Source organism: Canis lupus, chromosome 9, assembly GCF_011100685.1.
Source record: "Canis lupus familiaris isolate Mischka breed German Shepherd chromosome 9, alternate assembly UU_Cfam_GSD_1.0, whole genome shotgun sequence".
Classification (NCBI taxonomy): domain Eukaryota; kingdom Metazoa; phylum Chordata; class Mammalia; order Carnivora; family Canidae; genus Canis; species Canis lupus.
In genome coordinates this window covers 11,853,303-11,865,607 of record NC_049230.1, presented here as the reverse complement: position 1 = coordinate 11,865,607, position 12,305 = coordinate 11,853,303, and the positions used below count along the sequence as shown (strand labels likewise).

General features: G+C 51.1%; 1 protein-coding gene across 1 annotated transcript in view; it reads left to right on the top strand.

Annotated features, from left to right (window-relative positions):
- The window catches only part of ARSG (arylsulfatase G), a 65,245-nt gene that overhangs the window by 11,570 nt on the left and 41,370 nt on the right, over nucleotides 1-12,305 (top strand). Inside the window, exon 2 of the mRNA NM_001048098.1 lies at nucleotides 10,480-10,667. Coding sequence (NP_001041563.1) covers nucleotides 10,480-10,667 — 188 coding nt within the window. The remainder of the gene's footprint in view (nucleotides 1-10,479; nucleotides 10,668-12,305) is intronic.

Here is a 12,305-nt window from a genome sequence, read left to right as displayed (position 1 = left end):
ACCCCAGGCGTTCTTCAGCTCGAGGCCGTGTCACTCCATCCTATGCCTTTGTCATCATGTGACCACCTTCCCCCTGTGTGTCTCTGTCTTCTCGTGGCATTCTCTCTGTCTCTCTCCTCTTCTTATCAGGACACCAGTCAGAAGAGGTTGAGGACTCACCCCAATCCAGCATGACCTCACCTTGACTATTACATCCCCAATGACTCTATTTCCAAATAAGGTCCCATTCGCAGGTCCGGGGTGGGGAGGCTTAGAACTTCAACCTGTCTTTTTAGGGGACACAGTTCAGCCCACATTAGGCAGCAGTGACTCAGGGGGTTGAAGAAGTAGGTTGAGCCAGAGCATGGAGGGCCTTGATGGCCACACAGAAGGGAGTCACTGAAGACTTGAGGTCCGGGGATGGCCTGACCCACTGGTGTGCATGCTAGCAGGGGCTGGAGGAGTGAGCCTGGCATCTCAGAAGGTCACCGAAGTGATCTGGGTGAGGGACAACGGCTGTATAGCTGCGGGGTGACATTGTTTGGAGTGGGAGGAGCTGAAAGAGGTGAGAAGTGGCGGAAGGACTTGAAAATAGTATCTCAGTCTCCAGCCAGGTTTACTGGGAGGGATGTGGACATGGGGTCTTGGAGGGAGGATGCTGAGCTTGGTCCTGTGCACACTGAGGCTGAGGTGACGTGTGACGACATACCTGCGGCAGTGAATGTGATGCCTGGGTAGTATGAACAGCAGCGGGGGGCCCCGCCTCCCCCACACCCCGCCCATTGGTGCCCAGTGCACTGCTCTCCTACCCACCTAGAATGTTCTCTCTCCCCACCATTTAGTGAGTCCTGACACCGATTACCTTGACTATAGTGAATTTTTAATTCCAGGTAGAGAACCTGGAACTCTGCTAGATGCTTTGTGCACATCATCCCACTGAATCCCTCAAATAAGCTGGTGAAGTAGGGGTGTTATGCTCATTTTGCAGAGGTAGATACTGAGGCCTAGATTTAGTTACCTGTCTTATCTCACACTAGAGGGAGTGGAGGCTGGGATTTCACACAGAGCTGTTTGTCTACATGTTTATCATTCCTATCACTCTGCCTCCCATAGCTCTTGCTTTAAATTTCTCTGACGAGGCTCATCTTGTCTTCGTATCCACATGTCCTAACACCTCTAAAGTTGAGCTACTCAATGGAAAGGCTGTGGTTCCTACCACTAGCTCCCCCAGCAAGCCCTGATGTGGTTGGCTGACCTCCACTGAGGCTCCTGGCAGTTGGAGGTGACCAGAGGGGTGCCCTACCCCAAGGGCCACTCCTATGTTGTGCTCTCAGAGAATTGCTTTCCCTGGAATTGTACAGGACACACACACACCACTGGGGTAAGACTGCCCTGGGGACTCCAGTTGCCTGGGGCCCCATCTGGCTGTCTCTGGGGCTGAGAGGAACCCGATCTTGGAAATCCTGTGGCCCATTTGGCCCTTTGTGTGTGCTCCAGCTCCTGGGCTGGACAGCTCTGATGGAGGGGCTCTAGACCACCATAATGACTTTGGATTTACTCAGATTGTAGTGAGAACCTATTAGAGGGCTTCCAGCCAGAAATTAATGTTAGCTGATAAACAGTTTTTCAGATTACTTTGGCTTCCCCATGGAAAATAGGGGGAAGGGGAACTGGGAGCAGGAATGGAAGTGGGGAGCAGGGTTGCCACATACAGCTGGGCAGATTGTGTACTGCTCAACGCCGGACAACAGCATGAATGGCATCCCTGGCAATTCTACAACATGATGGCTCTGGGGAGACAATATAGACTATGGTGCTTGTCTTGGTGCAAGATGGTAGAAGCTGGGACTAGGATGTTAGCAGGTAGACGGAGAGAAATGGATAGATTCTAGATCTCTTTGGCAGTAGAGTCCTATTAAGAATGTGCTGATGGTTTGGCTGTGGAGGGGGAAGAGAAGAGAGGAATCAAGATGACTCCTTTGGACTGAGTAATCGAGTGAGAGGTGGTGCCATTTACTGAGATGGGGAAGACGGGAAGGGGAGGAACAGGTGTGCAGGGACAAATCTAAAGCAGAACCAGATAAACTTGCAGAGACCGGCAGAGAAAACAACCATGGGCCAGATGGGAGCAACGTCTGGGGCCCAAGACCAGTGGGCCTTTCTCTTCGTGCTCTGGGAAGCCCAGTGGGCCCAGGGGCGACTGGGGTCTGAGACAGAATGGGTAGTAGTGGGCAGGGCCGTTCTATGGGCGTGTGACCTGTGCAGCCACACGGGGCCCCATGCTTTAGGAGGGCCCTGCTCTTGGCTTAAAGCTCTGTCACTGCCATCTTGAAATGCTTAGTAAATTTGGAGCAAGGGCTCCCTCGTTTTCTCTTGCACAGGGCCGGGCAAATTGCACAGCTGGTTGTCTTGCAGTAAAGAGATGACACCAACAGGCCTGGGCCAGCCCGCACAGAGCTTACAGAACATGCAGATTCAACCCAGGGTGAATCCCGGAGCAAGAGATGCTCACACATGCTGTGTATGTAAAGTGCCTGGGTTGATAAGCATTAACTGGGAGTGATAAGAATTATTACAAGGGACATTTAGGAGTGTGAGCTGGGAGGGGTCATGGGCCTCAATCTGGGGAGGCAGAGAACAGAAAAGGCCGGGCAGAGATGGATGTTTGTCTTGGGAGCAACAATGTGCTCTGCAAGGTGGAACCTGGTTTGGAATTCGAAGAGTGGGAGCTGCCGGCTGCCTGCACCAGCCAGGACCCCTGTGTCCCCAGGATGTCTGGCAGGCGGGGATGCTTTGGAGAAGCCCCCGCCTGGGAAATGGGTGCATAGGGATTGAGGGAGGGAAACAGTGTGTCTTCCAGCCCCGGGGGACTGAGGGCCCAGAAGGAATGTCGGCAGGGGTGGGAAGCCAGCGCCCCTGGGCTCCCTGAGGCCTGGAGGGAGGCCTCGCCCCACACCTGTTACCCAGCGGCGCATGCTTGGGCACCCACCTTCCCCGCCCTCGTTCAGTCAGATGGAGGTACCCACAGCCTGCTTCCAAGAGTGGCTGCAGGCCCAAGCCTGTGCTTCTGGAACTTCACGGTGCCATGCCACTGCTCCCGGATCATGGCCCCTCGTTGCCATTTGTAGCCTTGAAAGATGGCCTGAGGGAGCTAACCTACCTTCTGGGTGAGTTCTGTGGGGTGGAGGCTGTGGGAACCAGCAGGTGTGGGCTGAGGATGGGTGGCTGGCCCCGAGGAAGCCCCGTGGAGGACTCTTCTTTCCAGAAACATGAATTCCCAGAACCCTGGCCTGCTCCAGAGACCCCAGAGGTGCTGAGTGTGGCCTCTTAGTTCCAGGCAGAACTCCAATGAGACCAGATGATCAGGTGCCTGGTTTTTCTCTTGAAGGCTTTTTGGGATTGGAGGCTCTCGGGCCAACCCTGAATTAATCAAACCAGTGTTTTATCATGTTATTTCAAGAAGCTCTTCTGACGCCCGGTTAGCAATTCTCTCATTTCACAGCCAGCTGCATTTTGGAGATGTGTGTGTGTGTGTGTGTGTTTGTGCGCACGTGTGTGCGCGTGCGTGACCCCCACCAGTCTTTGGATGAAGTCTCAAAGCTTCTTCTTATGCCAGCACCCTGCTCCCCCTCCCTTACCCGGAGTCTGAGGGACTGGGCATGTCTCCTCTCTGCTTAAAGTCCTCACTCTATCTCTTGGAGGGGGTCTCCTCCCGAGACAGTGGGTCTGTGCAGTGGGTACCCCAACCCCTCCCCTTCGGCTTTCCAGACACACTCTGGACTTCCTAGTGGAAGCAGTGTGGTTAAGTGGCACCCACATGGGATTTGGAATTGGATGGGCCTGAGTTTAAACGCTGCCATGGAAACCTGGCTGTGCTGGGTAACGCTGGGGGCCGGCGTGGAGCGCAATGCCTGGGTACAGACCTTGGCTCCTCCGTGCGCGGCAGTGTGTTGTGCTGCCTCAGTCTCCCCATCTATAGTGGGAGTGCTTACCGCAGCACATCCTAGGGCTGCCGTGTTAGATGAGTTGACACCCGTAACACGGTGCTGCATAAGGGATCACAACCATTCGTGGTGAAGCAGAAATGACCTAGAAAGGCTTTTGTGCAGAAACTAAACTGTAAGGTCACTGGGGACAGGGACTGTTTCTTTACTTCCTGAGAATCTGTCACAGATCTGCCCCTGCTTACTGTCTACTCATTATTTTGGGGTTAAATTAGATGAATTGGTACATCACCACCTGAGTTATAAATGAGCATTTTCTCATCTTGCGGACTGCAGACCCGACACCCAGCTTTGTGGGCCTTTTCTCCTACCTGAGAGAGTCTTTTCTGGCATTTGTCTCTGAATCCGTAAGCCTCGGATAGCTTGTTTTTTTTTTTTTTTTTCATTGAAGCGACATTCTTATGACATAAAACTAACCACTTTAAAGCAGATGACTCTGTGACATTCAGTACGTTTATTGTTTTTTAAGATTTTTATTTATTCATGAGGGACACAGAGAGAAACGCAGAGTTCCAAGCAGAGGGAGAAGCAGGCTCCATGCAGGGAGCCTGATTTGGGACTCGATCCCTGGACCCCGGGATCACCACCTGAGCTGAAGGCAGATGCTCAACCACTGAGCCACCCCGGCGCCTCTAGAACATTTAGAATGTGGTACGGCTACTGCCTCTATGCAGTTTCAAAATATTTTCATCATCCTAAAAGGAAACCCCATCCCCACCCATGAAGCAGAGTCTCCCCATTCCCCACCCTGCCTCCAGCCTGTTTTCCGTCTCTGTGGATTTACCAATCTGGGGCATCCGTATAAGCAGAATTGTACAGTATGTGGCCTTTTGTGACCGGCGCCTTCCACTCGTGTCATGTTTTCAAGGTTCACCCACGTCGTAGCAGGTGTCAGTGGTTGGTTCCTTTTCGTGGGTGAAACCCATCCACACCATTCCAGAGTGTGGATGTGCCGCATTTCGTTGGTCCACACCCCCCGCTGAGAGCCAGCTGGGCCACGGCCACCGTCCCGCCACGGCTGGTAGGAGCACGCAGGATCTGTCCGAGTACCTGCCCTCACTTTTCCTGGGGAATCCAGTCCTGGTGGTGGAATCGCTGGGTCACCTGCCATCGGTCTGCCAGATTTTTAAAGTTTTGCCTTATGATCTCTAGGCTCTAGTGTAGTATATTGAGAGAGAGAAAGAGAGAGAGAGAGAGAGAAAGGGAAAGGAACAAGGGAAGAGGAAACCACGGCGTTGCCGACACGCCTTGCAGTCCTGACTGCCCTCCAGGGCCATCACCCCTGCAGATGCCAAGGTCATGGTGAAGGGCAGGGTGTCCAGGGCCCTCCCTGCTGGCTGTCACCGGGCTAGGGGTAGCTGCGTCGTAGGGCGTCTGGGAGGGGCGTGAAAACATGACAGACTTCCAGGGCTTTCCTTAGGCCAGTTGGCCCTGGTGGCTGGAGAGAGGCCGTAGGTGGTGTCCCTTCTAAGCACTGTGTTTTAACCCCCTCTGTCCCAAGTCTTCTGCCAGAATTGTGTGCTCAGAGAAACAGGGATTTGTATGCCTTCCTTCCCCCACTTTCTTATCCCAGGCTGGCTCCTATGAGGGCATAGAAAAAAAAGAAAATGTTTCCAGGTCGGTCTAAGCACCCCAAGCAAGCATGGCCCTGGGTGGGCTGCCCAGGCAAGTGACAGTCTCAGTTGAGGGCTGCTGTCAAGTAGTTTGGGGCCACCACCGTCCAGGGGTTATGGCAGAAACCAGAGGCCTGAATGGAGGTGGCAGGTGACGAGCCCGCCAGGCTCTGTGGTGTGTAGGAAGGGAGTATTTAAACATGCACTGCTCTCTGCGACCTCACCTCCTTGCTCTCACATGGGTCCCCTGATGTTCTATCTCATGACCCTTCACATCATGACGCTAATGCTTGCAGCCCCCATGCAACCTCCAAAACTTGTGGTGAACCTGTTCAGGGAAACTCTGCTCCTCTGCACTCCCTCCCCGCCCCACACCTTCCAATGACACTTCCCAGTAATGATTATTTTGAGGTTTGGTTGCATGTTCCATAAGTTGCTGGGAAGACACCTCCCCTTCCCTCCCTGTTCCATCCTCTCCCCTCCCCTACCCCCTGTATTTTAGGAGCTGGAGGTAAGCAGCCAGCAACGTAGGCAAAGCCCTCCTCACAGGGAGCTTGCATGGAGGAAGGATGACTCAAAACGAAAGGATGCAAAAATAAACCAGATGATTGGGGTTGGGGTCAGTGCTACCAAGTAGGCCCCAGGGTGCCTGATTAGAGCACAGCAGAGGCCCCCTTGCAGGGAAAGAGGGGAGGAAAGGCCATGCAAAGATGCAGGAGAGCGTGCCAGGCCGAGGCTGACCTTGGGAAGGAGCTGGCACTTTGCAGACCCAACAGAAGACTGTGTGCTGGGGCCCGTGGAGGGAGGGAAGGGGAGGCCCATAAGATGGGCTGTGGGGGACTGGGTATTTAGAGAGCGGACCAGGCAATCATCTCAGGATATTAGGCAGTGGTCAGAGGGGCACTTGAAAGCCCCCCTGGTGGGGATCCCTGGGTGGCTCAGTGGTTTAGCATCTGCCTTCAGCCCAGGGCATGATCCTGGAGACCCAGGATCAAGTCCCACATCGGGTTCCCTGCATGGAGCCTGCTTCTCCCTCTGCCTGTGTCTCTGCCTCTCTCTCTGTCTCTGTGTGTCTCTCATGAATGAATAAATAAAAATTAAAAAAAAAAAGCCCCCCCTGGCTGTTGGGGGAGGATGTGTCCTATGTGGAGAGGAGGGGAGAGGCATGGAGCCCTGCTTTGCTGTGCTGACCTGGCGTCTGTGGGCCAGTCCCTCATCCCACCAGACCTGGGGCTTCATGCTGACCTGGGTGGCAGGTCAGCTTGCGGGCCCAGCTTGGGGCACCCCGACATGCACACTTCCAATGTGCCAGGCTGTACCTGAAGCCACCCCTCCACCCCTCCCTCCCCTCCCTACCTTCCGGTCCACCTCAGCTCCCAACCCTGCTGCTGCCCTGCTCGTTCTAGACTCCAGATCGACACCCTTTTGAAACTTACAATATTAAGCATTATTGACTTTTTAATATTAAAAAAAAATCTCAAACATGATAGAAAATGAAAAGAGGGGCAGCCCGGGTGGCTCAGCGGTTTAGCGCTGCCTTCAGCCCAGAGCCTGATCCTAGAGACCTGGGATCGAGTCCTGAGTTGGGCTTTCTGCATGGAGCCTGCTTCTCCCTCTGCCTGTGTCTCTGCCTCTCTCTCTGTGTGTCTCTCATGAGTAAATGAATAAAATATTAAAAAAAAAGAAAATGAAAAGAATAGTCAAATAAACACGAGTATACTCAACCGTTAATACCATTCTGCCATTTTTGTTTGTCCTTGTTCTATCTATAAATAAGGTGGTGGTGTTTTTCCTGAGCCATGTGAAAAGTGCAGCTGTGCTCTTTTATTATAAACACTATAGCATGCATCTCTTAAGAATAAAAACATTCATAGTGTAATAACTTCCTTAGTGTAATAAAAATGTATTCTTTTAAAAAAAGATTTTATTTATTTATTCATGAGAGACACATACAGAGAGAGGCAGATGCATAAGCAGAGGGAGAAGCAGGCTCCCTGCGGGAAGCCTGATGTGGGACTTGATCCCAGGACCCCGGATTGCATCCTGAGCCAAAGGCAGACGCTCAACCACTGAGCCATCCAGGTGCCCCTAAAAATACATTCTTAATGTAATAAAAAATGTGGTATACATAGACCACAGGAGACTATTCAGCTGTAAAAAAAGAAGGAAATCCTGCCATTTGTGACAACATGGATAGACCTTGGGGACATGATATTAGGTAAAAGGAGAAAGACAGGGAAGCCCAGGTGGCTCAGCAGTTTAGTGCCTGCCTTCAGCCCAGGGCCTGATCCTGGATACTGGGGATCAAGTCCCACGTCAGGCTCCCTGCATGGAGCCTGCTTCTCCCTCTGCCTGAGTCTCTGCTTCTCTCTCTCTCTCTCTGTGTCTCTCATGAATAAATAAATAAAATCTTAAAAAAAAAGGAGAAAGACAAATATTATATGATTTCATGTGTATGTGGAATCTAAAAAAGCCAAACTCACAGATGCAGAGAACAGATTGGCAGGTGCCGGGGGTGTGGGTGGGGGAGATGGGTGCAGGGGGTTAAAAGGTACAAACTCCCAGTCATGAGATAAGTAGGTTCTAGGCATGTAGTACACAGCATGGTGACTCTGGTTAACAATACTGTATTGTATGTGTGAAAGTTGCTAAGAGACTAGATCTTATAATCCTCATCACAAGAAAAAAAAATCATAGCTATGGGAAGTGATGGCCATTCACCAAATTTACTGTGGCGATCACTTCCCAGTATATACATGTGACAAATCATTATGTTGTACACCTTCAGTGGATACAATGTTATATGCCAATGCAACTGGAAGAAAAAAAAAGAACAAAAACATTCTTCTACATGGTCATAATCAAGAAAATGGACAGCGATCCCCTGATGTCATCTTATATCCAGCCCACACTAAATTTCCCCGATTAGCCCTCAAATGTGCTGTAAGTATATTTGAACTGGGATCCAGCCAAGGATCATGTATCACATTTGGTTTGTCTCTTCAATGTCCTGTAGTATAGAATATCCTCCTCTATCCCATTTTTCCCTTGGATATTGACTTTTTGAAGAACTGCACCAGTTGTAGAATGTCATAGAATGTGCAGAATGGTTTGTTAGAATATTTCCTTGTGGTGTCATTTAACTTGTTCTTCTATTAGTTACATTTCCTATAACCTGGACATTGGGTCCAGAGGTCTGATTAGATTCAGTTTAAATATTCTTGACAAGAATCCTTGATGAGGGCAGCCCAGGTGGCTCAGCGGTTTAGTGCCACCTTCAGCCCAGGGTGTGATCCTGGAGACCTGGGATCGAGTCCCACATCGGGCTCCCTGCATGGAGCCTGCTTCTCCCTCTGCCTGTGTCTCTGCCTCTCTCTCTCTCTCTTTCATATGAATAAATAAATAAAATATTTTTAAAAATCTTAAAAAAAAAAAGAATCCTTGACAAGATCAACTTCCTATCATCCCATCAGGAGACACACAGGTTGCCCTATTACGAGTGACATGAAGTTTATTCATATTTCTTGATGGTAGAGAAATGGCTAGACTTCTTATATATTTCTCCACAGTATCTAAAAAAGGGTTGAGCATCCAACAAAGTGTAATAAATACAGCTGGTTCTTGTTATTGGCAGTCGTTGCTCTATAAAGTCACTGAGAACACTGAGTTACGGAATACTGAACCATTGCTTCTAGGGCATCTACAGAGTTAGGTTCCTGTGGGCCTTTTGTTACGTTTTTGTCAAAAGATCAGTACAGAACCCTGTTTTATTTATTTATTTTTAAAGATTTATTTTACTTATTTGGGAGAGACAGAGAGCAAGAGAGAGTGAGCAAGAGAGAGAGCATGAGCGAGGGGAGGGGACGGGCAGAGGGGAAGCAGACTTTCTGCAGAGCAGAACCCATCCCAGGACCCGGGGATCATGACCTGAGCCAAAGGCAGATGTTTAACCGACTGAGCCACCCAGGCAACCCCAGAACCTTGTTTTCTGTGTGTTTCTGTTTAAAGACATCTTATTTAACAGAGTTTTTGATTCATTAACATTGAGCTGATGGCCAACAACACTGTAATTCCTTCCTGAATGAAGCTTATCTAGCACTTGTATTTCTCTCTAAGGCACATGACGTCTCTCTAAGGCTGTAGTAGCCAGCCCTTCATCCCTACACTTGAGGGCCATTTTACCATTTTATTTTATTTTTTTAAAGATTTTATTTATTCATGAGAGACACACAGAGAGAGGCAGAGACACAGGCAGAGGGAGAAGCAGGCTCCCTGCGGGGAGCCCCATGCAGGACTTGATCTCAGGACCCCGGGATCACACCCTGAGCCAGAGGCAGACGCTCAACTGCTGAGCCACCCAGGCATCCCCATTTTGCCACTTTAAACAGTAGAATCACCAACAGAAAGCACAAAAATGCACAAACTATAGCACTCAGTAGACTGTGGAAAGTAGGACACTTGCTTACAGTATGAAAGCCAAAACAAGAAGGGGTCACCTTTGTCATCCTCAGCTAGAGATGTGCATATGGGGAAACACAAAGTTTTGGAACGCCTTGGAATGTCCATGGGTAACCTCATAAGAACCACGAGTATTGATTTTGGAAGATACAGACAGATTTTAGCAGGTCGATGAATTCAAAATGTGGAAACTTTGGATAAAGAGGATCCATAAATACACTGGATTAAACCAATCCGAGCCAGCCATGTGACCTTGAGTTAGTTGCATTACCTCTCTGAGCTTCATTTTCCTAACCTGTCCCTCTGCAGGGTGGTCTTTGAGCTTTTCCCAACACTGGAATCCTGGGAACTGGGTGGGAATTGAACTTCTCCTGGCCTGGCTTTCTGTGGATGGAGGGACCACAACCCCTTTTCTTTCCCGGCAGGTTTGTGGACTTCCACGCAGCTGCCTCCACCTGCTCGCCCTCTCGGGCCTCCCTGCTCACCGGCCGGCTGGGCCTCCGCAACGGAGTCACGCACAACTTTGCGGTCACCTCTGTGGGGGGCCTTCCGCTCAACGAGACCACCTTGGCTGAGGTGCTGCAGCAAGCCGGCTACGTCACGGGGATGATAGGTAACCCCGATGCTCCACAGCCTGGGATCCCCATCTCCCACAACACTTCTTGCAGTGCCTGCTTCGTCTCTGTGTAGCCCCGGCATGCGGCCACCTCTTCTGCTCCTCTCTGCTTGTCTTTATTTCTTGCTGCGTAAGGTTGGAAAGCTTTTAGCTGTAAGTAACTGAAAACACCTAACAGGGAACGAAACCATACATGGAGATATTTTCCTTCTATTATAACAACCTTAGAGGTGAGTGATGGCCTTCGTTGGCTCGGCAGCTCAAGAAATCCATTTCTATTTCTCTGCTCTGCTATCTGTAGGATGGTAGCCTTTGTCCTCATGCTTGTTGCTCTTGGTTGCAACAGCGGGGCTTCTGTACCACTCACCAGAACCTGGCTTCACGGGAGGAAAAACAGCGGGGAGGAGGTGCGGGCCTCGTGTGTTGGCTTCTACCCGGAAAGCCAATCTTTTCTCAGACTCGCCCCACCTTCCCTGCAGAAAGAAATGCACTTAAAGTCTTATTGGTGGGTTTGTGTGGCCACGCTCCGCTGCAAGGAAGCCTGGGAGGCCGGGCTCAGGGTTGTACTGATGGGCTTGGATTGGGGCACGTGTCTCTGATCCCCTAACAAATCCAAAGTTCTGGTAGCTGGATGAGTGGGGGAGGCATGGGGGCAGGTGAGGCAAGCAGCAGCACCTGCCACACAGGCCTTTTAGGATTTTTGTGGGTCCCTCTTGCTCAACATTTCCTACATGCGTGGCAGCGGGCTAGGTTTTTATTTGCATCAGGGTACGGAGATGCCTTCTGAGATGGTGATTGGCCCCGTGACGAGTGTAAGAAAGCCGAGCTCGGTGCTGCCTAGACGGGAGCAGGTGGGTCCAGGCAGGTGTGACTGCTCTGATGCTTGGGCCTCACTGCTGCTCCTCCCTCCGGAGGCCGAGGCAACGCGCCAGTCCCAGCAGCGTCCTCGGGCTGCCTGTGCTTGTTATTCTGACTTTCAGAGAGCTGGGTCCCGTGGGGGTTCCTGCCTCGCTCTCCAGTATGTGAAGTGGCAAGGGAGGCTGTGCAACCAGCAGGATGGCAGCGCGGGTCCCCGGGGGCAGTGATCGGTGCCTGGAGCTCCCCTGTTCACCTGCAGGAGGCTCCAGTTTTGGGTGTTGGGCCTGCCTCCTCCTCTTCTGGGTCAAGGAGCCCGACCAACTCCTACAGAGTGGAGTGGGGCATTCGTGGTCCCAGGGGGGCAAGCCCCAGTGGGAGGAGGTATAAATTAAGATCCTGCTTTTTCAATCCCTTTCTGGCCATACCCCGAGGTATCAGGTATCGTTACTGTGAAGCCTCCCTGTGGGCTGAGTCTTCTTAGCGGCCCCATCCCTTGCATCCGAGTCATGCTCATAGGCAGGAAGGGTTTGGCCCTTGGGGCTCCCCGACTCTAAAGTTTCATGAGGCAACAGGGGACTGGGATCTTCCTGAGCTGAGCTGGATCTCACTCACCCTTCCCTCTTCATACCTTTGAACTCCAAGTGAGCAGCTGCTTACATATTAACCGTTCAGGGGCTCCGGTCTCCCCTCACTGCTCATTCCACCTTTTGCAAATTAGAGCGAGAATAGTCAACTACAACCATGTGTTGACAAGATGCACTTCCTACAAGCATGCTT